Here is a 21,695-nt window from a genome sequence, read left to right on the forward strand (position 1 = left end):
AATGCTTATTAGCTATGCCATGCATTACATTATCGTTATTTATGCATCGTTGGTTACGTTAGTAGTTGCATATATATATATACATATGCATATTGGGTGCTGTGGACGCACAGGTAAGTGCCAGGTAAGTGTTATTCATGTTTACATTCAGTAGCGATTCGAGATACTTAGAGAGCTCATAACCTGCACCCCCGGTGTTAGTGCTCCCGCCCAGAGTAGGGCACAGTCCTTCACGTGATGTTCACCTCCCGCACCACACGCTCAGCTTGGATCCAAGTTAGGTGCACAGTCCTGTCGTACAGACCACTTTAGGTGGTTCCGACTCGTAGGTGACCCGCGATTATTCGCACAGCCTTCACGTGATCGTAGCACTAGAGCGTATATATGTATTACACCCAGGCATGTCGTACAGACCACTTTAGGTGGTTCCGACTCGTGGGCAGGTTCAGTATTTGAGTTTGAGATTTGAGCTCTAGATGCAGCCGTACAGGTCACGTTAGGTGACTCCGGCTGCCAGATTACATGTTCTTGATATGATTATACCTGAGCACTTGCATATCATTATGAGATTTCGGCATGGCATATTATTGAGCATGATTGGCATATATACTACGTATATTTACTTTCTGGGAAGTATACAGGTTTTACGGCGAGGGGTTAGAATGTATTTGATTAAATGGTTTTCTAAAAAGCTTTGTTTTTGCCCACTCACGCTTTTGTTTTGCGCCCCTCCAGGTTCTAGTGGTCTAGCAGGTTCGGTGGTTTCCCAGAGGGCGTCCCGGCATTTCTGACAGACATTCACCATTGTAGGGTCACCCTCGGGTGTACTGTTGGCGCATTTTTTTTTCTTTTCTTTTGGACTGATGTAGACTTATTGCCCTGAACTTAGCGTCTTACTTACGCTAGCACTGGTTTTTATCACTTTGTATGCTAGTTTTTAATTATTCGTACTTTTTATTTCTATTTTATTTAGCTTCCGCACTGTGCACATGGCTACGTCACTTCCACGTGACGGCCAGCACGCCCTGATCTCGGTCGGGGTGTGTCATCAAGCCAATCACTAGTACACACTAGTATTTCTACCATTTTAGGAGTCAATGATGCTCAAAAAGGGTCCACAACCCTCTTCTCTAGGTTAAATACATTTTCACTAGCAACGGTAGAAGTAAGGGTTGCAAAGATATCATTGGCTATTTGTGAAAGAATTGGAAGCTCTTTTGTGTTTGATTTCCACCAACTCAAGAGATCAAAGTCACCAACTACAATACTAATATAAGTAGGGTTTTATTTTCAAATTATTGGAATATTATAAATATACGTTATATAATTATAAATTATATAATTTATAAAGGGAATTTTAATGAAACACTTCATGTATTGTTTACTTTTAACGTTAAGGATATTTTTATCTTGAAAAGTCACTCATGATATTATTCACTTTCACCTTTATTTTGTTCTTTTAATTAAAAACTAAAGTTTTTGAGGAATTTTCGTTAATTTTCCTATTTATAAATTATATATTATATTATACTTCCCTTCCGTTTCCTCATGTTTGAACGTTTAAGATTTCATCTTCGTGAGAGAGAAAGAAGAAAAAAGTAGAAAGAGAAAGAGGAAAAAAAAAAAAAAAAACTGTGAGAGAAGAGGAGGGTGGAGAGGGAAGGATCAGGATTCTCTCTTAATCTAAGGATGATGATCCTCATGATCAAAGGATGTGGGCCGTTAGATGAAAATCCAACGGTTATAATTATTATAACTTTACAGGAACTATCCTGTTTGTAGCTGTCGAATTTTCATCTAACGGTCTACATTCCTTAATTATGAGGATCCTTATCCTTATATTAGGAGAGGATTCTGGTCCGAGAGGGAAAAAGGAAGATGAGAATCCCCATGCTTGACGGACCTATGTCTAAGGCTGTATGATAGTCTTGTACCTTTGATTTTTCTAATAGTTTGTACGTAAGGAAATTGAATGGGCCTATGTCTACTAAAGCTCAACTTATAGACACTAACTGCGGTTACACACACACACACACATATATATATATATATATATATATACTAACTGCGGTTACACACACACACATATATATATATATATATTTTTTTTTAAAGTTTTGATAAAGTATTCTTTGACATTTACTTGGGTTAGTCGCATATGAGCATATGACTCCTTCTAACTCCTTGTTGCATGTGGTTCTTATTACGGGAGATGAGAGGTTATAAAAGATGTTAGACATTAGTTGGGTAGTTAAGCGGGGTTTAGGCGGGAGTTTAGACAGACTAAACAAATTTAAGTAGATTTATTATAATATTGTATAAAAAAATGCCTATTTATATTTAAAACACATGTAATCGTATTGTGATATATCAATTGCAAAATAACATGACATGTATATTATGAAGTATTAGGACATATTGAAAACACTAGAAACAAGCATATAATAAGTGCTTATCCAAGTATTTAACAAGTCTCTTACATTTTATTGACAAAATAAAATGTAAAATGAAAGTTGTTGATTTTCTGTTTAAGTGAGAGTTGCGACCTAGTCGGGTGCCTAGGAGGGTTTAGGCAGGTTAGGTGGGCGCCTAAGCAAGTGAGACGGACGCCTAAGCGGGTTTAGGTGCACTTTTTTAATTTTTAAACGTCTAAGGACTACTCAGGGCGATGACCAGCCGCTTAGCACCTAGGCGGGAATTCTTAGAATAGATGCTTCTACATCATGCGTGCATATGCGTAAGTGAACGACTAATCGCATCAACCTTCTTGACACTATATGAAGGAGGATGAAAGCAAAAAGATAATGAAAGAGGAGCATCCAATACTAGCTAATAATACGTATATTCAACTATATAGGATGATTCCTGAGGGATAAGCCAGATGTTCTGTCATGTATAATTATTTGTTGGTGTGTATATGTTGAATACATGTACGTTAATCTGAACTATCTTGAGGGTTTACTAGAAGAAATAATGTCACATCCCGGCCCGGGGCGGATCACTTCCCGGGCCTGCTCCACCACCATAGCACGATATTGTCCGCTTGGGCTTACCATTCCCTCACGGTTTTGTTTTTGGGAACTCACGAGCAACTTCCCAGTGGGTCACCCATCATGGGATTGCTCTAGCCCCTTCTCGCTTAACTTCGGAGTTCCTGCGGAACCCGAAGCCAGTGAGCTCCCAAAAGGCCTCGTGCTAGGTAGGGATGAGAATATAAATTTAAGGATCACTCTCCTGGGCGATGTGGGATGTCACAAATAATATATTACGTACAAATTTACCAGATTCGTTAAGTTTTATATATAATATATACACACACGCACATGTATGATTTCAAGTATATATATATTTGTATATTTTTCGTATGAACCTTTCATTGTGTAGGGCTACGCTCATGATAGTCCTGTCAAAATCAATACAGAACAAAGAAGGAAATTGTTCTAAGTTTTCAAGCAATAATTATAAACAGACAATACAGCCATGGTCCATGGTGCCAGAAATTAAGAATAATATACTGCTGCATACAGCAAACCTAAACTGTCGACTGATGGAGAGATATATATGGTTTCAATATTACGTGTTATAAGAGAATTATGTTGAGAGTGTAAATATTATGTTGGGAAATTAAGGAATCTAACTTGCATTCCATAGGAAATAGAGTTGTTTCTTATATTATCAATTAGTTTTATGGTTTGAAATCTTAACTTTCTTGAAAGAATCAAACAACAATATATATGTTTGACACTAATAAAGAATTATATTATTGATGATACTTATACAAATGCCAGCAGGACTGTATACAAGAGGAGAAAAAAAACCCTAAACACATATATAGACTAAGCATGCATAAACCTTTAACCTTTTCTCCAATCAAGCCAAATATATAATATATAGACCACAAATATAAATATATGTCATAAATCAACAAATTAGATGTCTGTCTAATATGGAGTATGTATGGAATATGATTCTTCATTTAGAGCAAAACCATGCTGTTCTCATCCACCTGAAATCCCATCTCATCCAAATTTGGGGCCACCCCGTTGTCGAAGCTGCCTTCTTCTAAATTCATGTCCCATAGAAACCCATATTCGTCATCGTTTTTCGTGTTTAATTCGGAGACGGAGGAATTGGTATATTTTTCCTGATGAGGAAGCTGTAGGAGATTCAGGAAAGCGTTGGTTTGGTTGTGGTTTTGGTTGTACACATAAGGCATTGTTTGGTCATAAGTTGGAGGAGGTGGAACTAAATTTAAAGGAACAGTGCATGGTGTGGTCTCCAACGTAAAGTCATGGGGGTTGAGTTTGGTGCTGTTCTCTCACTCAAAGACCAATATAGTAAGCTTAATTAGGAAAAAAAAATTGCAGTTAAATGCATGTAAGAGCACTATTTACAAAATATATATGTTTAGTGAAATATTATATGCAATTGCTAACAATAGTTGTGATGTGAATGATTATAATTTAATTTTGTTATATAGTATATGTACAAGTAATATAATTTGAGTGAATTGAAGCATTGTATCAACATGCAATGTGGTGTATCACATGCATGCTCGAAATGGTTTATTGTATACCATGTGAATGTTATTGTGATGAGTTCTAGCTAGATACATGATACACCAAATCATACTTTCCCTCTAAATTTTGGACTGTTCCAAAATTTTCCATGCATGATGCTTGAAGCCCATACTGTCCTTCAGGTTTCCTGAGATTGATGATCTCTCACTCAAAGACAGTTCACTGGAGATTGGGGTTTACAATTACAACCTGTGATCACATCTAATTTGACTATTGTCCAGTTCAGTAATTTACACAAGCGTAGCGGGAAAAATTAAAAATTAAACACATAGAGAAAAATGTGCATAAAAACTGAACAAATAATATAACAAAAAAAAAAGTAATTAAACTAAAAAATCAAACAATTGAGAATCATCAATCCCATTCAACCATGCAAACAAATCTTCCCTGCCCAATTAATCACTCAGCATAAAATAAATTGGGTTTACTCCAATTTGACTAAAACTAAAAACCCAAAAGTTTAAACAATCACCTAGCCCCACACATCAGTTCTTCATCACTAACAATCACAAAATACACCAAAAATAAAACACGAAAACACAAGACTCCTACTTTTTGCAGGGGAGTGAAATTAACGCTTACCCAGAAGCGGAAAATGGCGGGAATTGTTCGTCCTCCGGTTGAAATTCAGGGTTTTTAAAGGAGTTTCAGGTTTTTTGCTGGGCAAATGAACACGAAAAGAGTACGACCATGGAAAAGGAGAAGAGAAAAAAAATGTCCAGGACTCTGTGATGGTGTGATTACAAGGAAATGGACCTCGTCTGGTGCAGGGGGTGGGTTCGGCACTGTTAGCGTATCAAAATTCTTGTACTAATTATCGTATCAAATTTTCGGTTTGACAAAATCTATTATCATTATCGTATCAAAATTTTAGCATACTGAAGTTCAGTGTTGCCAAATAATTCGGTTTGCATGGTATGACAATGGTAATTGCCATTTTGTTTTAGGACAAAAGTTTTTTTTTATTTTTTTTAACCCAATTCAATGGCAAAACTTTTTTTTTTTTTTTTTTTTTTTTTTTTTTTTTTTTGTACCTTTATCTCATACATTGTAGTCTAAATTTATCAATTATTCATCATTTACAATTCATACACATAATAATTCAAATGATACATCAAGATTCATGATGAAAAGTAAGCTTGCAATCCAAATAGAAGTTACGAACCAAAACAAATAGAAGTTAAAGTTTCAAACCAAATGAAATTTGGAACTAAACTTCAAAAAGTAAAATTCGTTGATCAATTCTTCAAGTTTGAGATGTTGAAGCTTTTGGAAGAGGTATTAAACTTGTAGAAGATTGAGCTTGTGTCAAGCATACATTTGAAAAAAGGAAACATATTAGTAGCAAAAAGAAGATTAAGCTTGTGTCAAGCCTACATTATAAACAAAGAAAACATATTAGTAGCAATAAGAATTAAAGTTGAAAACCGTTTAATAATAAATTTACTAAAAAAAATTAAAATATTTCTTACTTGTTTCCACTTCTTTCATTTCCTTGTAAAATTGAAACATATATTCCGTTGGTTCCTTGTAGAAATTTACTTCATCCGTCCCAAGCCAATCACTAGTACACACTAGTGTTTCTACCATTTTAGGAGTCAATGATACTCTAAAAGGGTCCACAACCCTCCTCCCTAGGTTTAATACATTTTCACTAGCAATGGTAGAAGTGGGGGTTGCAAAGATATCATTGGCTATTTGTGAAAGAATTGGAAGTTCTTTTGTGTTTGATTTCCACCAACTCAAGAGATCAAAGTCACCAACTACAATACTAATATAAGTAGGGTTTTATTTTCAAATTATTGGAATATTATAAGTATACGTTATATAATTATAAATTATATAATTTATAAGGGGAATTTTAATGAAACACTCCTGGTACTGTTCACTTTTAACGTTAAGGATATTTTTATCTTGAAAAGTCACTCCTAATATTATTCACTTGCACCTTTATTTTGTTCTTTTAATTAAAAACTAAAGTTTTTGAAGAATTTTCGTTAGTTTTCCTATTTATAAATTATATATTATATTATACTTTCCTTCCCTTTCCTTTCCTCATGTTTGAACGTTTAAGATTTCATCTTCGGTAGAGAGAGAAAGAAGAAAAATGTAGAAAGAGAGAGAGGAAAAAAAAAACTGTGAGAGAAGGGGAGGGTGCAGAGGGAAAAAGGAAGATGAGAATCCCCATCCTTGACGGACCTATGTCTAAGGCTGTATGATAGTCTTGTACCTTTGATTTTTCTAATAGTTTGTACGTAAGGAAATTGAATGGGCCTATGTCTACTAAAGCTCAACTTATAGACACTAACTGCGGTAACACATATATTTTCTTAAGTTTTGATAAAGTATTCTTTGACATTTACTTGGGTTAGTCGCATATGAGCATATGACTCCTTCTTGCTCCTTGTTGCATGTGGTTCTTATTACGGGAGATGAGAGGGTCTAAAAGATGTTAGACATTAGTTGGGCAGTTAAGTAGAGTTTAGGTGGGAGCCTAAGCAGACTAGACAGATTTAAGTAGATTTATTATAATATTGTATAAAAAATGCCTATTTATATTTAAAACACATGTCATTGTATTGTGATATATCAATTGCAAAATAAAATGACATGTATATTATGAAGTATTAGGACATATTGAAAACACTAGAAACAAGCATATAATAAGTGTTCATCCAAGTATTTAACAAGTCTCTTACATTTTATTGACAAAATAAAATGTAAAATGAAAGTTGTTGATTTTCTGTTTAAGTGAGAGTTGCGACCTAGTCGGGTGCCTAGGAGGGTTCAGGCAGGCTAGGTGGGCGCCTAAGTAGGTGAGATGGATGCCTAAGCAGGTCTAGGTGCACTTTCTTAATTTTTAAACGTCTAAGGACTACTCAGGACGGTGACCAGCCTCCAACCGCCTAGGCGGGAATTCTTAGAACAGATGCTTCTACATCATGCATGCATATGCGTAAGTGAACGACTAATCGCATCAACCTTCTTGACACTATATGAAGGAGGATGAAAGCAAAAAGATAACGAAGGAGGAGCATCCAATACTAGCTAATAATACGTATATTCAACTATATAGGATGATTCCTGAGGGATAAACCAGATGTTCTGTCATGTATAATTGGTGTGTATATTTACGTTAATCTGAACTATCTTGAGGGTTTACTAGAAGAGATAATATATTACGTACAAATTTACCAGATTCGTTAAGTTTTATATATAATATATACACACACGCACATGTATGATTTCAAGTATATATTTGAATAAAATTTGTTAGTTCATTGTCCTAGCACTTATCTGTTTGTATATTTTTTGTATGAACCTTTCATTGTGTAGGGCTACGCTCATGATAGTCCTGTCAAAATCAATACAGAACAAAGAAGGAAATTGTTTTAAGTTTTCAAGCAATAATTATAAACAGACAATACAGCCATGGTCCATGGTGCCAGAAATTAAGAATAATATACTGCTGCATACAGCAAACCTAAACTGTCAACTGATGAAGAGATATATATGGTTTCAATATTACGTGTTATAAGAGAATTATGTTGAGAGTGTAAATATTATGTTGGGAAATTAAGGAACCTAACCTGCATTCCATAGGAAATAGAGTTGTTTCTTATATTATCAATTAGTTTTATGGTTTGAAATCTTAGCTTTCTTGAAAGAATCGAACAACAATATATATGTTTGACACTAATAAAGAATTATATTATTGATGATACTTATACAAATGCCAGCAGGACTGTATACAAGAGGAGAAAAAAACCCTAAACACATATATAGACTAAGCATGCACAAACCTTTAACCTTTTCTCCAATCAAGCCAAATATATAATATATAGACCACAAATATAAATATATGTCACAAATCAACAAATTGGATGTCTGTCTAATATGGAGTATGTATGGAATATGTTTCTTCATTTAGAGCAAATCCATGCTGTTCTCATCCACCTGAAATCCAATCTCATCCAAATTTGGAGCCACCCCGTTGTCGAAGCTGCCTTCTTCTAAATTCATGTCCCATAGAAACCCATATTCGTCGTCGTTTTTCGTGTTTAATTCGGAGACGGAGGAATTGGTATATTTTTCCTGATGAGGAAGCTGTAGGAGATTCAGGAAAGCGTTGGTTTGGTTGTGGTTTTGGTTGTACACACAAGGCATTGTTTGGTTATAAGTTGGAGGAGGTGGAACTAAATTTAAAGGAACAGTGCATGGTGTGGTCTCCAACGTAAAGTCATGGGGGTTGAGTTTGGTGCTGTTCTCTGCTGCCTTGCCTTTGTAGAAAACTCTGCACAGAACCCAGTCTTCCTGTGAAACAAAAGAACAATATAGTAAGCTTAATTAGGAAAAAAAAATTGCAGTTAAATGCATGTAAAAGCACTATTTACAAAATATATATGTTTAGTGAAATATTATATGCAATTGCTAACAATAGTTGTGATGTGAATGATTATAATTTAATTTTGTTAAATAGTATATATACAAGTAAGATAATTTGAGTGAATTGAAGCATCGTATCAACATGCAATGTGGTGTATCAAATGCATGCTCGAAATGGTTTATTGTATACCATGTGAATGTTATTGTGATGAGTTCTAGCTAGATACATGATACACCAAATCATACTTTCCCTCTAAATTTTGGACTGTTCCAAAATTTTCCATGCATGATGCTTGAAGCCCATACTGTCCTTCAGGTTTCCTGAGATTGATGATCTCTCACTCAAAGACAGTTCACTGGAGTGGCTGGCTGTTGCATTGGTATAATAATAAAATGATGGGGGTATTGTCACGTGCAGATTTGAATTTCACGTGACTAACTTTATATCTTAACGTGAAGAATATTTGTGGCGTGTGGATGAAGGATTTCATATAAATATACCATTAGTATGATAATAATTAAGAAAATTGGATTATATGAATAGTATTAGCTAGAAATATCGATGAAATTACCTTAGGAGGCATATGTGGGGTCTCCAGTCGGAACTCATGCATAATCCAACCAGTTTTGATTCCATTAGGAGCTCTGTTCCGATAGAACACCAAAGTCTTCCTCATCCCTACGATATCCCCAGTTCCTGGCTCCATCACCAGCCGATCTTTCCCTGTTGCTTTCCAGTATCCAGTTGACGTCGCACGGTTGGTCCGGAACCCCGTCGCATACTTACGGTCACGGAAGCTGAAGAAGTACCACTCATTGGCATTCAGCTTGGCCACCTCTACAATAACCAAAATAGAATTACAAAAGTTTCATTAATTAATCACAATTATCCTTAATCTTACACCATTTTGTATTATATATATATATTTATATGCATGCAATGCTAATTATCTAATTAGGTATATATCATTATTAATATTCTTGTCATTAAAAATGAGTAATTATGGCCAAAACAAAAAGTACTAAGAAAAGTCCTATCTAACAAAGAACAGTAAGATTAGGGCCTTGAAATTGGCCAAAAGTAAGAAAAGTGACATTTGTTATGTAACATTGCTTTCCTTTTTTCTTGTTTTGAGTTAGCAAATGTGTTGGCAAGTCAAGATCATCTTCATAGCTATGAGTTATGTCTAAGGAAACTAAGCTTAAGACTAAGAGATGAATGGTAGTTGTCACATAGAATTATTTAAGGAAACATCGTCATCTAATTAAGGACCATAACCATTAGGGTTCAAAGTCAAAAACCACTCTGATTATCTGAACAAGGAAACTTTAATCATATTAATTCTTAATGAATAGTTGTCTGTGGGAAGTACATGCCACGTGTCATATTTTCACTACGGGAAAAATCATGATTAACCATTCAGTTTAAAAGTAACCTAGTTTTTATTTTACTTTTGCTTGAAAACAGAGAAATTTCTGCCTATTTTTAGCTGTATATTTATTTGTGTCTATCTCTTACATTACGTGATGAATTTGAGAAGATATACAAAGGATTAGAAAGTAGAATTCCTCTCCTAGAAATAACGTAAAGTTTCTATTATTCCTTCTTATCTGATACTTGCCCAAGAAGGTAAAGAAAGCTAATTACTATTCAAGGTATCTCGAGCATATCACAATTAATACATAATTTAGAAGACCCTCTCAGATCAGGCTAAGGAAACTGTATGATAATTGGGACGTATGGATGGCAGGTAGATGATTCCTATTCGACATAACAAGGATAAGGATAATTAAAAGTAGTAGCTACAATACACTAAGCACAGAAGATCGATTTCATCTAGCTTGCTATTCATGAACACATCTGGGCCGTTTATAAAGAAAGCAAAGGTCCCACTTCAAATGGACGGTTTCGATATGTTTGGCAACTAGAGACGATTTTTGCACATGACAGGAGGCATCAAATGATCGAATATAGCTCACATGATTTGCATGAACACAGCTGTGTGTATGCGAGAGAGAGAGAGAGAGAGAGAGAGAGAGAGAGAGAGAGAGAGAGAGAGAGAGAGAGAGAGAGAGGATATACGGAATACTTAAGTATATGGATACTAGCTCTGCTATTTTTGTAATAAAACTTGTATAATAGTACACCAAAGATAATGAAACAAGCATGCATAGTGCTTACTTTTTGTGGCAAATCGAAGAGATGTAAATAAACGTATTAGCTAGTTAATTAATGATATCATTCTCTTGGTTGAAAAAATATGAATCCCTAGTTTGTATATTCTGCTCTAGCTAGAGATTCCATACATATTTTAGAAGTCGTTCTTCCTCAAAAGTTTGCATCTACCCAACCATGGCCTGGCACGCGTGCGCGCACACACACACATGTACATGCCTTGATTGAGAACTCTCTCAACATTGATGAGAATGTATATGGTTGGAGGTTAATTTCTTTTTAGGTCAGAGTAGGATTTCATTGCTTGAAAAATATAATGACTTACATAAGAGTGGGCATGTGAAAAGAAACGGGGCATCTGAAAAAACTTTACTCGAGTAAAACCACATGGTATATGCTTAAGCTTGGAGCTGAAAATATTATGGATTCAAGTCTCCTATTTTTTTTTCAATTCTAGTATATTAATATATATATATATATATATATATATAATTGAAGGAAATAAAAATATAGAAAGAAAATGCCATCTTCTCTCTCTCTGATCTTTTTCGAAACTCAGTCAACTTTCTGTTTATCTGGGCATCCACCATGACTCAAAACAACACAACATAAACAAATCTTTGTACTTTCCAACGGGAAAAGAAAAAAAATCTTTGTCTTTGGAAAATAAAAGATAATTTCATCGATCTTTTAAATGGTCAATGTTATTTTTCTGAAAAGTACTAAAAAAAACCATGACCCTATTCATCAACTTGAATCCATGATGATGCAAAAGATAAAGAAGGAGAAGTGAAAAGATTCAAGAAACGAAGAAGAATCAACGGAGGAGATTAGTAAAGTGATTACACATAGAGGATAGTAATCAATTAACGTAATAAATACGTACCAGGAAGTTGCCATGGCTCGCAGATATGCAAGTCAATTTCAACCAAAGTACCCTTCAAAGCTTCTTCATTTGTGATCTTTTTGTACAAATAATGGCAGACCAGCTCCTCGTCGCTGGGGTAAAACCGAAACCCAGGAGGCAGTGTGGCTCCAATGTCTCTCAGCCCCATATTAATTAAAATTAATCTTGTTAACTAATAAGGAGAGAGCTCAAATCAATAGAGATAAAGGATAATTTGGGTTGGTAGCTAGCAACAGAAGAGAAGCACTAGTTCTTCTCTGAAATATTGAAGTATACCTGGATCTTTGAAAGAAAATTTTGGGTTATGTGTGGTGGGGAGCTGGAATGTAGCTGAATTCAAAAGAGGCTTTTGATTCCTTTGTTGGAAATATTTAATTTATAGAGGGCCAAAGGTTGGCTAAGATTTATATGGTTAATTAGGATAATAATGTCTTTTTAGCCAGTTAGAATTTCTTATTACAATATCATTCTATATAGCAAAGGTCATGCTTTTGTAACTAGTTAGTTATAGTAGCAAGTTTCAAGCAAAACCAAAGTTACAAGAAATCTTGTTATGGGGGTCAAGGGTACCATAGCAATGATGCCACATGTATGGACAAAGAGCCAAACAATTTCATTTGAAAACCTACAAAATCCTCCTTTTATCTAAACTACTTATTAACAAAAACCCTCTTTAAACTACCAAAAGAGAGTGAAAAGACTTAACCCTGTCAACAAAACAAAAGAAAAATAACAAAAATAAAAGTTATGAGAAACATAATAAATTAAAGACAAAATATTTTTTTCTTTTCAAAGCCTCACATTCAGGTAATAATATCAATTGTCCTCATTTTCTCTTCCATGCTTTTCTCTCAAAAAAAAAAAAAATGACAAAACAGTTATCTAGAAATATTCGCTAAAGATATGAACCTTTTCAGCGACGAAAAATAGTTTGAAAGTTGTCACCTAAAAGATTTAGTGACCATTTTATTTTTCTCTCTTTATAAATTTTATTTTCAAAATTTTAATAAGCACATGTATAATATGTATACAATTGCTAGTTAAAATGGGGTTCGATTGTCTAAATATTTATCTAAAAAATCATTGTAATCTACCTTTCTATAGTTACTAAATAAAACACAAGTTTTACCACGAGTCTTATATTCTTCGCTAGAAATGTGGTCCGTAATATGTAATGAGTATATGATTGTCTCCATTTGAAAATCTTAACTTTGGAATAATTGAGTAATCCAATTAGGACGAAATTCAAGGTCTTCTAAGTTTTGAAGTTAAAAAAAAAAAAATATAAATATATATATATATATATATATATATATATATATATATATATTGAAGTTCAAGAGCATTTAATTAGTGGCTGCATGCCTCCTTAGTAACAATCATATAATAAAGTTTTTCTGCATTGTCTTATGCTAATGACGTTTGTGGAAAACATGACTTCCTATAATTAAAATATCATTAACTATTAATAATCTTATGAAACAAGTATTTGCTAATAAGAGAAATACTAAGGAAACTCTTTCAAAGTGGAATTTTTTATAGACTTTCCATCACTTCATGTTTTTGGAACGAAATTTTATAATATTAACACGGAAATTACACCAAAACCATGAACTGGCAAAGTATCTTGCTTTTAAGAATCTCATTTCTCTTGACAATAATGGTAATTAATATTAATTAATTGGTCCAGCCATGCAAATTGCAACTTGCAACTAGAATTTATGAGAAATGCTAAGGAGAATTTCTCAAAAGTGGACTCTCCGCCACTCTATATTTTTGATACAATATTTTATAATATTAACACTAGAATTGACGTTAAATGGTGAGAAGACAAAAAGTCTTACTCCGAGAGAGTTCCCTTAACTTTTGAGAATCTCCTTTCTCTTGATAATAATGGTAATTAATATTAATTAATTGGTCCGGCCATGCAACTGGCAACTAGAATTTATGATAAATGCTAAGGAGACTTTCCCAAAAGAGAACTCTCCATAGACTCTCCGCCACTCTATATTTTGTATACAATATTTTATTATATTGGCACAAGAATTAACATTTTTCTTATACCTAATTTTGATACGAAAATAACGTGACATATAATTTTTTATTAAATCAGCTAAACCCCAATATAATTACCAAAGGCACGTGAACAATTTCATTCATTAGGGATCGAAAATAGACATATCAAGAGAAAAATACGATTAATAGCCGCCGAAAAAGAAAAAGAAAGTAAAATTAATGAATCATGAACGCAGAAGAGTTCCATCTGCTCAATTTTCGATCACAGAATAATATTTTTGGACGGGTGTGATTTATTGTCACGAGATTGTTCCTGTTGTGGGACCCACAAATGATCTATGGCGGAAATAGGCCCATTAGACATACTGTTATGCTTATCTAAATTAATTAATTTGATTTGTTATTTTTGTTTCTTGGGCGAGGAAATTTCGATGTATACATAGTGTATAAAAAGCCAATAATAATTGAAGTGTGGACAAAAGGGTATTTGTCACAACATGTATTATCCTAATGATAATTGTTCTGCTAATAATATTGAAGATGATGACTGGACTGGGGTCACCAATCAGCATATATATGGCTTTTGCCAGCAGGAAGACATCGAAATAAAAAAATAATGGAGCTAAATTTTTTGTAATGTGAGTGAGTGTGACTAAAAAAAAGTGGTCTAATATTCTAATTGATAAGATGCTAAGTTTCTACTCATATTTTTCGAGTTTGAAATTCTCGCCTCATTAAAATTATTTTAATAGTTTTAAACTTCCCATTCTCTTAATAATAGTAAAATTTAAAAGAAAAAAAACCTTAGGGATCGAACATTTATGTTGATTAAAAGGACAGTTAAACCCTTGAAATCCACATCAGCAGAATATTGCTTGTGAAAATGGGACCTCTTCGGTTGATATGTCATATTCTACCTATATGTACGTGGCATGGAAGCACAAACGATGCTGACAGTCACCAAAATGGTGGTTTAATTTGTGATCCTGTCGGGGAAAATAGTGATTAATTACATTAAATTTTTTCAGATACATAAAATTTACACGTTTGTTGAAATACTATCTAATAAACGTGATTATATTATTTGTATGCGAACTCATTCGTAGAATCATAGAAAATAATCGAAGAAACTAATTTTGAGTTCTAATTTGTTTTGTTATAATGATTTGATCAAAGAAGGAAAATTAAATATATTCAAGGGGGATCAATATTTCTTTGAAAAAAACAAGCAAAGGGTATTGATGGGTCAAGCTGGGTCCCGACATTTCTTGCTCAAAACGTAGACTGCATGGAATGAATTAGTTAAATCCTAAACATTGAGTGCAAAATCATAGGTTAGGGTCATGTTTAGGCCAATTAACTTTTAATCATGACCTTAAACCTAAATTAACGGGAGAATCCGGGAGACATGTGAAATCACATACCACAGGGACACGTCATGATGAGGGCGACGTGTAAGATTATTTAAACGAACTATATATGATGAATATCCATCCAAAAAAACCAAGGAAAGATAATACAAATGATTGTGAATTCTAGAGTTAGGGTTTATTTCCAATGAGGGAATTTTGTTTGGTGAGGATGATGTTGGAGAATGAGTGACGGCTTGATATTCCTCTCTTTGGCCCCCAAAACTTTCTTGGCTCCCTCCTTTCGTAGTTTCTTTTGACTCATATTTACTTCCATAAGTTATTGGCTCCTTTATGATAATATATAGGGAATCTGTGACATTATTTTTTTACATAATTTTTTACACACATTTTTTTGGGGCATCACTCTATAATGTATTTTAACGATCGCACCATCTATCTTCTAGAATATTATTCATAGATCATCTCTGCAAAAAATTAGACAAATTCAAAAACTATAAAGACATTCATTTGTAGTGAAGAAAATAGACGAATATGGTTTTACAAAGTGACCCTAAACCCTTAATTCAACAATCATATGGTTTTAGATTTGGGTAGTTTTTAGTAGACATGATCTTTGAGAGAAAACCTAAAAGATAGACGGTTCGGATCCTTAAAATACATTATGAAACTGTTTTTCAGCAACTTAGTACTAGATATTAGGTGGTCGAGTGGATCAAACCCTCATTGGAACTGCTGTGGAGACTTTTTTTCACCGAGGATTCGAATCTCTTTTTTCATACTCTTCACTTGATTCACCAATATTATACTAACTTTAGTGCACCAAATTAAGAATGTGTACTCCAACAGTTAGACCTTTCTTTTCTTTGATATCAATTATATATTCCTAATCCGAATTTCCGTCGTACAAAAAATATTGGGCAAAATGGACAAGGAATGAAAAAGAGAAGAACTTTGAATTTATCACTTTTATGTACCATGCTAGTTAATAATGTTAAGTAGGCAACTTTTTTTCTTAGGAAGGAAGAAAATGTCACATATTACATGACATTGATTTATAAGTACAATTATACAACATAAATAATGCTATAGGGATGAACTTTAATGTTTAACTTAGCCTAGAGTCGACTCTACATGAACTAATCAATACTAAGTCTACCTCTTGCGAAAGAGTTGAGAAAATTGAATTAGGAAAAGAGTGGGATTTTAACATTTTAAAGCATAATTTTTAGAGAAATTACATCAATTACCAAGTGTAGAGCAATCATATAATATCAGAAACTCGCACTCATGCTAGCATGCAAAAAATTCTCAGGGAGAAGAGAATGATGATTATTGAAGAGGAAGAGAGTGGAGAGAAGATTGCATGTTTAAGTTTTTTATTTTTGAAAAAAAAATATAATTAACTTGTTTTTTTCTTTAAAAGAGGACCAGCTAATAGTTATAGCTTCGTCACGACAATACATATGTCTTTCTATTTTTTAAACAATGGTAAGATTGGTAAAATGGGGACATGAGAGGTATTTTTTACAACTGAGATGGCTACATGAATCTCTACAAGTTGTTTCTCCTCCTTCACAGGATAGAACCCATGGCGTTATTCCGAGTAAGTAGGACGGGCTGCCAAGGGGAAGCCTAAAGATGAATGTTGATGGAGCTCGGAATCAGGTTGAGAAAATTGGTGGTGGTGTTGGAGTTGTAGGCAGGTTTTTGGGTGGTTTAGTGTGAAGGTCTGGTCACAGATTCTCTCATTTTTTACGCAGAAGTTACGATGGCAAGAGAGGATTAGCCTTGGTGATGGTGAATATTTATTCTAATATATGTTTGAAAAAGCGATACACTTCAAATCATTACTGTGTGATTGACAACGCACCATCTCTTAATTAGCTGGATGATCAACTAATTGATTAGTAGTGTGATGAAAAAGTATAATAGAGATACAAAATTTACAAATGCCAGAACTCCCTTTGAATATCCTTTGTTTGCACACAGAGAAGTGGGCCTAACCCTAGTTTGTAAGGGTCACATCCAGTCCCTAGTTTCCAATCACATCCCTTCGGAATCAGTTTCAACTTTCAAGTGTGCATTGATGCACAGTTGATGAATAATTAGATACATATTATTAATCAGTAATCAATATCATTTCATTTCATTTCATTTCATTGCCTTATAATGTAACCGAACAACTTCAGATTCCATCATAAAATCAATTGATAATATATAGAGTAGTTCATCTTATTTATAAACTTATGCAAGTCCCTCTTCCCATCTATGTAAAATTCATTTTCAACATGACGCCCTCACGTATGGTGAATTTTCAAGTCTAACACATAGACAATACAAACGGGGTGGCATGGAACATATGTAGCTATTGGTCTTCACACGTGAGACAATCTGCTCTAATACAGAAACTTAGGGTTCTACCATAAAACCAATTGACAATATAGAGAGTAGCCCAACTTACTTATAAGCTCATACAATGTCCCTTCTCCAATCAATGTGAGACTTATTCTCAACAAGAACATTTTAGGATTATTTGTGGATGAAAATTTTGTACACGGCTCATTTGACAAAATTTCACTTGTAAGAGAACAAACACCATTAGCCTAATTAATGAACACCCTGAAAAAGAGGGGAGGGTGTCTGTCGAAGTATCTCAAATGCCTAAGTCAGAAAAGTAGTAAATAGAAAAGTAGAACTTGAGAGAATTATGAGTAATAAGTGACGATTACCGTTTCTGTTGTTTGACCTGGGTATCTATATGAAAAAATGTAGCACGCATATGGGAAGGAGGCTGCAGAGTATACTAGGCAGTTCTTGAAGATGCAAGGCAGTTCCACTCTTGCCAGCTAGAGATTCTGAAGATCCATGTTGGTAAAAGCACAGATGTGAAAGACACTCAAGGGGAGCTCCAAAGATTCAACACGTTGCCACCATTGAGTCAAGTATCGCTTAATGGCAAGACATATTGTGGGTATCCTGAAGAGCTCATGACCCGTATAATGAGCGGCCCAAAGAGCCCATGGTGCGATAATGGCATAAAAGTCTATAGGTAAATTTGTGGTCAACTTATGCTGTCAAGAGTAAAACTATCATATTGGTTATATGGTCACGTGTTCTTCATATATGGTTAATTTATGTCACCACAATTGCCCCCCCCCACCCCCACATCCACTTGTGTTTAAGTAGGAAACCAAATGAGATGTACTTCATATTTGAATAAGACTTCCCAAATGAATATAACCTTTCTTCCAAGACAAGGTAGGTTTTCAAGTCATAGAGAAAATAAGAGATAACCTTGGTTGAATCCTCACAAATTAATTCCTTACTTAAGAGCTTCAGGATATGCATAGAGAATTCATAGAGAAAAATCCCAACTATGAAAATTTTCTCTTCTTCTTCCTCCTTTCTTGATTTCTTCACGCATTACAAGGCTGCGATGGGCTACCCCTAGATTTCTTACAGCCTGGACATCACAGGAGGTGCTGTTAAGTGTCCTAATGCTTCCGATACAACTAGGCTGGAATAGAAGGGCGAGCTCAATCGGGAATGTAGGCGTCCACTGCTGGTGGGTCGCAGGTGTGAGTAGCTGGGTCGGGCGCGGTAAAGAAATCATGACATATGGAGGATGAGAATTTTGACATGGAAGGTTGGTTTACTTTGTGAACAATTCCTATGTTCCCAAATTCAAGTTTGGTGTTTGTTTTAGTTTTGGATAACGTTATGGATATTGTCCTCGAATGTAAGTTAATTGAATCATGTTTGTTGTATACATATGACTGAATTCATCTAAATATGTGATTAGGTATAAATGTAGGGAAGTTAGTTATCTAGATGAATGTGCTACTAAGCTCACTAACTCCATACCTAAATCACCCCTCTAACGATGTATTCAAGTCTATCCAACCTGATTAAGGGTTTTGGCATTGCTCCTCCTTGTATGGCTGATACTGAATTACCATAAACATGTCTTATATTCTCACCGTTAAAAAAAACGTTGTTGAGTTTTAAGGATATTCAAGAAAATAATGATCATGACTGGAACTATGTAGAAAATGGAGTATAATTCTTTTGCATAACTTCCTACGAATATAATTAAAAGTGTATTCTAGAGAAGATGGAACGCCTCCCATATACATTGTACATCACAACCATTAGCATCGTAGATGTCTACTATGTGGTCATCCATAAGTCTGGGATTCTAAAGGAATATTTGTCGTGGCACGAATGCTTAGGACATCCAGGTTTATCAAAGATGCACTATACTGTATAGGGCATCCTCTTACCAGCAGTAAGGACCTCATATATGAAAGCGTACCTTGCCAAGCATGATCATTGATCATTTTTGGGCAAGCTCATTGCTATCCCAACTACTAAGATTCTTACTAGGTAAGCTAATTACTAGCCTATGTACTACAACGGTCCTTACAGATCATCCATCCTTTCAACATCGGATTCAAAGGAATATTTGTTGGCTAATCCAACGAAAATATTGACCATTTAATTAATTTATGGTTTTGGTTGATGTATTAGCACATTGGTCACATGTTTGTCCACACCCAACGTTGCTTGCTAAACTCGTGACACCAATTATTAGGTTGCGGGCTCACCACCCCAATTATCCATGGAGTCCAGAAAACTAGATAATGCTGAAGAGTTTATATTGATGAATTCAATAACTATTGCATTTTCCCTTGGTTACATAAGTTGAAAATTTTGATTCCTACTTTCTCGCTGAAAATGTTCATTAAATGCCTTTAAATGGTCATACAGACCTTGGTAGTCAGTGCACCAAGCTTCCGGTTTTTTGCATAGGGCTATGTAATAATGCCTGCATGTTGGTCCGCCTGAGGCTTATTACCACCAATCCTGTTTTGGCGTTACAACTAGTAACTAGGTACAAACTTGAAGTTTCGTACAACTTACATAATTGCCAGAAAATCTGATGTGTCTATTAATATTTACACACTCAAAGAGAGTGTTGTAATTAATATTTAATATTGCGTAATTGTGTAAATCCTAAATACAAATAATTTAGGAATCATTCGAAATCTGAAAAAAAATATTTCCTATTGGATTTTGTATTTCTTAGAGCAAATTATTCTATTCCTCTTGTTACTAAAAATAAGGGCGCACTAAACATGAGTAATAACACATAATTCTTCAAACCCTTCTCCAACTCTCACTGCCGCACCCTCCCTCTCTTCAAAATAGGCCACAACAATATATTTATACATATTTGTAGTGTTAAATAGGGAAATATATACAAGAGAATGCTACAGCCCGTAGGGAGTCTTCCGCAGTTGTAGAAGAAAAGTCGCTGTCTATATGGCAAGATGGTCAATGCAAAGTCATGCTCAATTTTATTAAATTGATTCTTCGACAACTTCACCTTTAATAAATTTTTGAAAACTTTTGTTATTAGATTCCAGAACCACCTTTTAGAAAGATAAGAAAGATAAATATCCGGTATAGCCCTTCACTTTTTACACCTTTAGAAAAATTGTAATCTGCGATTAGACCTGATGGCACTATAGCTTGCAAAGTTTCTCACGTATAACTTCTGCTTTCCCTTGGATAAATATATATGTAAACATTGATTTACAACTCAAGAAAGAGAACCCCCGTCAGTTGAAAACAGTCATTTAGAAACCAATTAACGGTTCCAGTTAGTTCGTCAGTTTGTTTGAGGATACAGTATTGTTGTGTTCCAGTCTAGTCGTCTTAACCATTTGTATTATGTTTTTTTTTTACATCATTACTTGATTATTGATACCAAGAGTTAAATAAATAATTAACCATTTAAAAAACTAAACCCCAGAAAATCCTAACATTAAGATAAACCTACCGCTAGCTTTTCTAACATTTCCCATTAAGAGTTTATGGATCACGAATCTCTACAATTAGTCTTTTTGTATTTACTCGCATTTCGCTTAAATTTCATCTTTATATATAATAATCCAAAAATTTAGGACATGACACATCACCTATAATTAAGTTTGTTTGCTAATTTTTTTTTTTAATTTTTTTTTTTACAAGAAATAATAGCGGTATTCATTGGTCATCAAACAAATACGAGGGTGCCAATTGCATACATTGTTCCAATAACCAGTACATAGATCTGGAGTGAATTTGTACAAATAAGCGATTAATTTAAAATCCCTACACGGCTACCACAAGTAAGGTGCACCAATACAATTTTGTCGCAAGAATGATAGATGCAACAAAACAATACTAGTCCACACACCGATCTTCGCTAA

The 21,695-nt window shown here is 34.4% G+C and overlaps 1 protein-coding gene across 2 annotated transcripts; it reads right to left on the minus strand.

The window, feature by feature from the left end:
- Nucleotides 1–3,961: 3,961 nt before the first annotated feature.
- On the minus strand, nucleotides 3,962–12,512 carry LOC137727022 (NAC domain-containing protein 21/22). 2 transcript variants are annotated; one of them, XM_088694263.1, is made up of 4 exons: nucleotides 12,029–12,338; nucleotides 9,539–9,804; nucleotides 8,699–8,894; nucleotides 3,962–4,239 (listed from the first exon to the last, which is right to left on the minus strand). In XM_088694263.1, exons 1-4 carry the CDS (start codon nucleotides 12,195–12,197, stop codon nucleotides 3,977–3,979), a joined length of 894 nt encoding a protein of 297 aa, XP_088550389.1. In that variant the 5' UTR covers nucleotides 12,198–12,338; the 3' UTR covers nucleotides 3,962–3,976. The 2 variants fall into 2 exon arrangements, with proteins under 2 accessions (XP_088550389.1, XP_068322072.2); XM_068465971.2 differs by lacking the exon at nucleotides 3,962–4,239 and having other exon boundaries at nucleotides 8,270–8,894; nucleotides 12,029–12,512.
- Nucleotides 12,513–21,695: the final 9,183 nt, after the last annotated feature.

This window comes from Pyrus communis, chromosome 5, assembly GCF_041283825.1.
Source record: "Pyrus communis isolate YQ-2024b chromosome 5, ASM4128382v1, whole genome shotgun sequence".
In the NCBI taxonomy this organism is placed as follows: Eukaryota; Viridiplantae; Streptophyta; class Magnoliopsida; order Rosales; family Rosaceae; genus Pyrus; species Pyrus communis.

Excerpts from the sequence above, each read along its gene's own strand:
- LOC137727022 (XM_088694263.1), bottom strand. The coding sequence starts at position 12,197 with ATGGGGCTGAGAGACATTGGAGCCACACTGCCTCCTGGGTTTCGGTTT. Across the intron at positions 9,805-12,028 it reads CGAGCCATGGCAACTTCCTG|AGGTGGCCAAGCTGAATGCC; the intron begins GTACGTATTTAT and ends TGGTTATTGTAG. Across the intron at positions 4,240-8,698 it reads CCAAACCAACGCTTTCCTGA|CTCCTCCAACTTATGACCAA; the intron begins ATCTCCTACAGC and ends ATTTAGTTCCAC.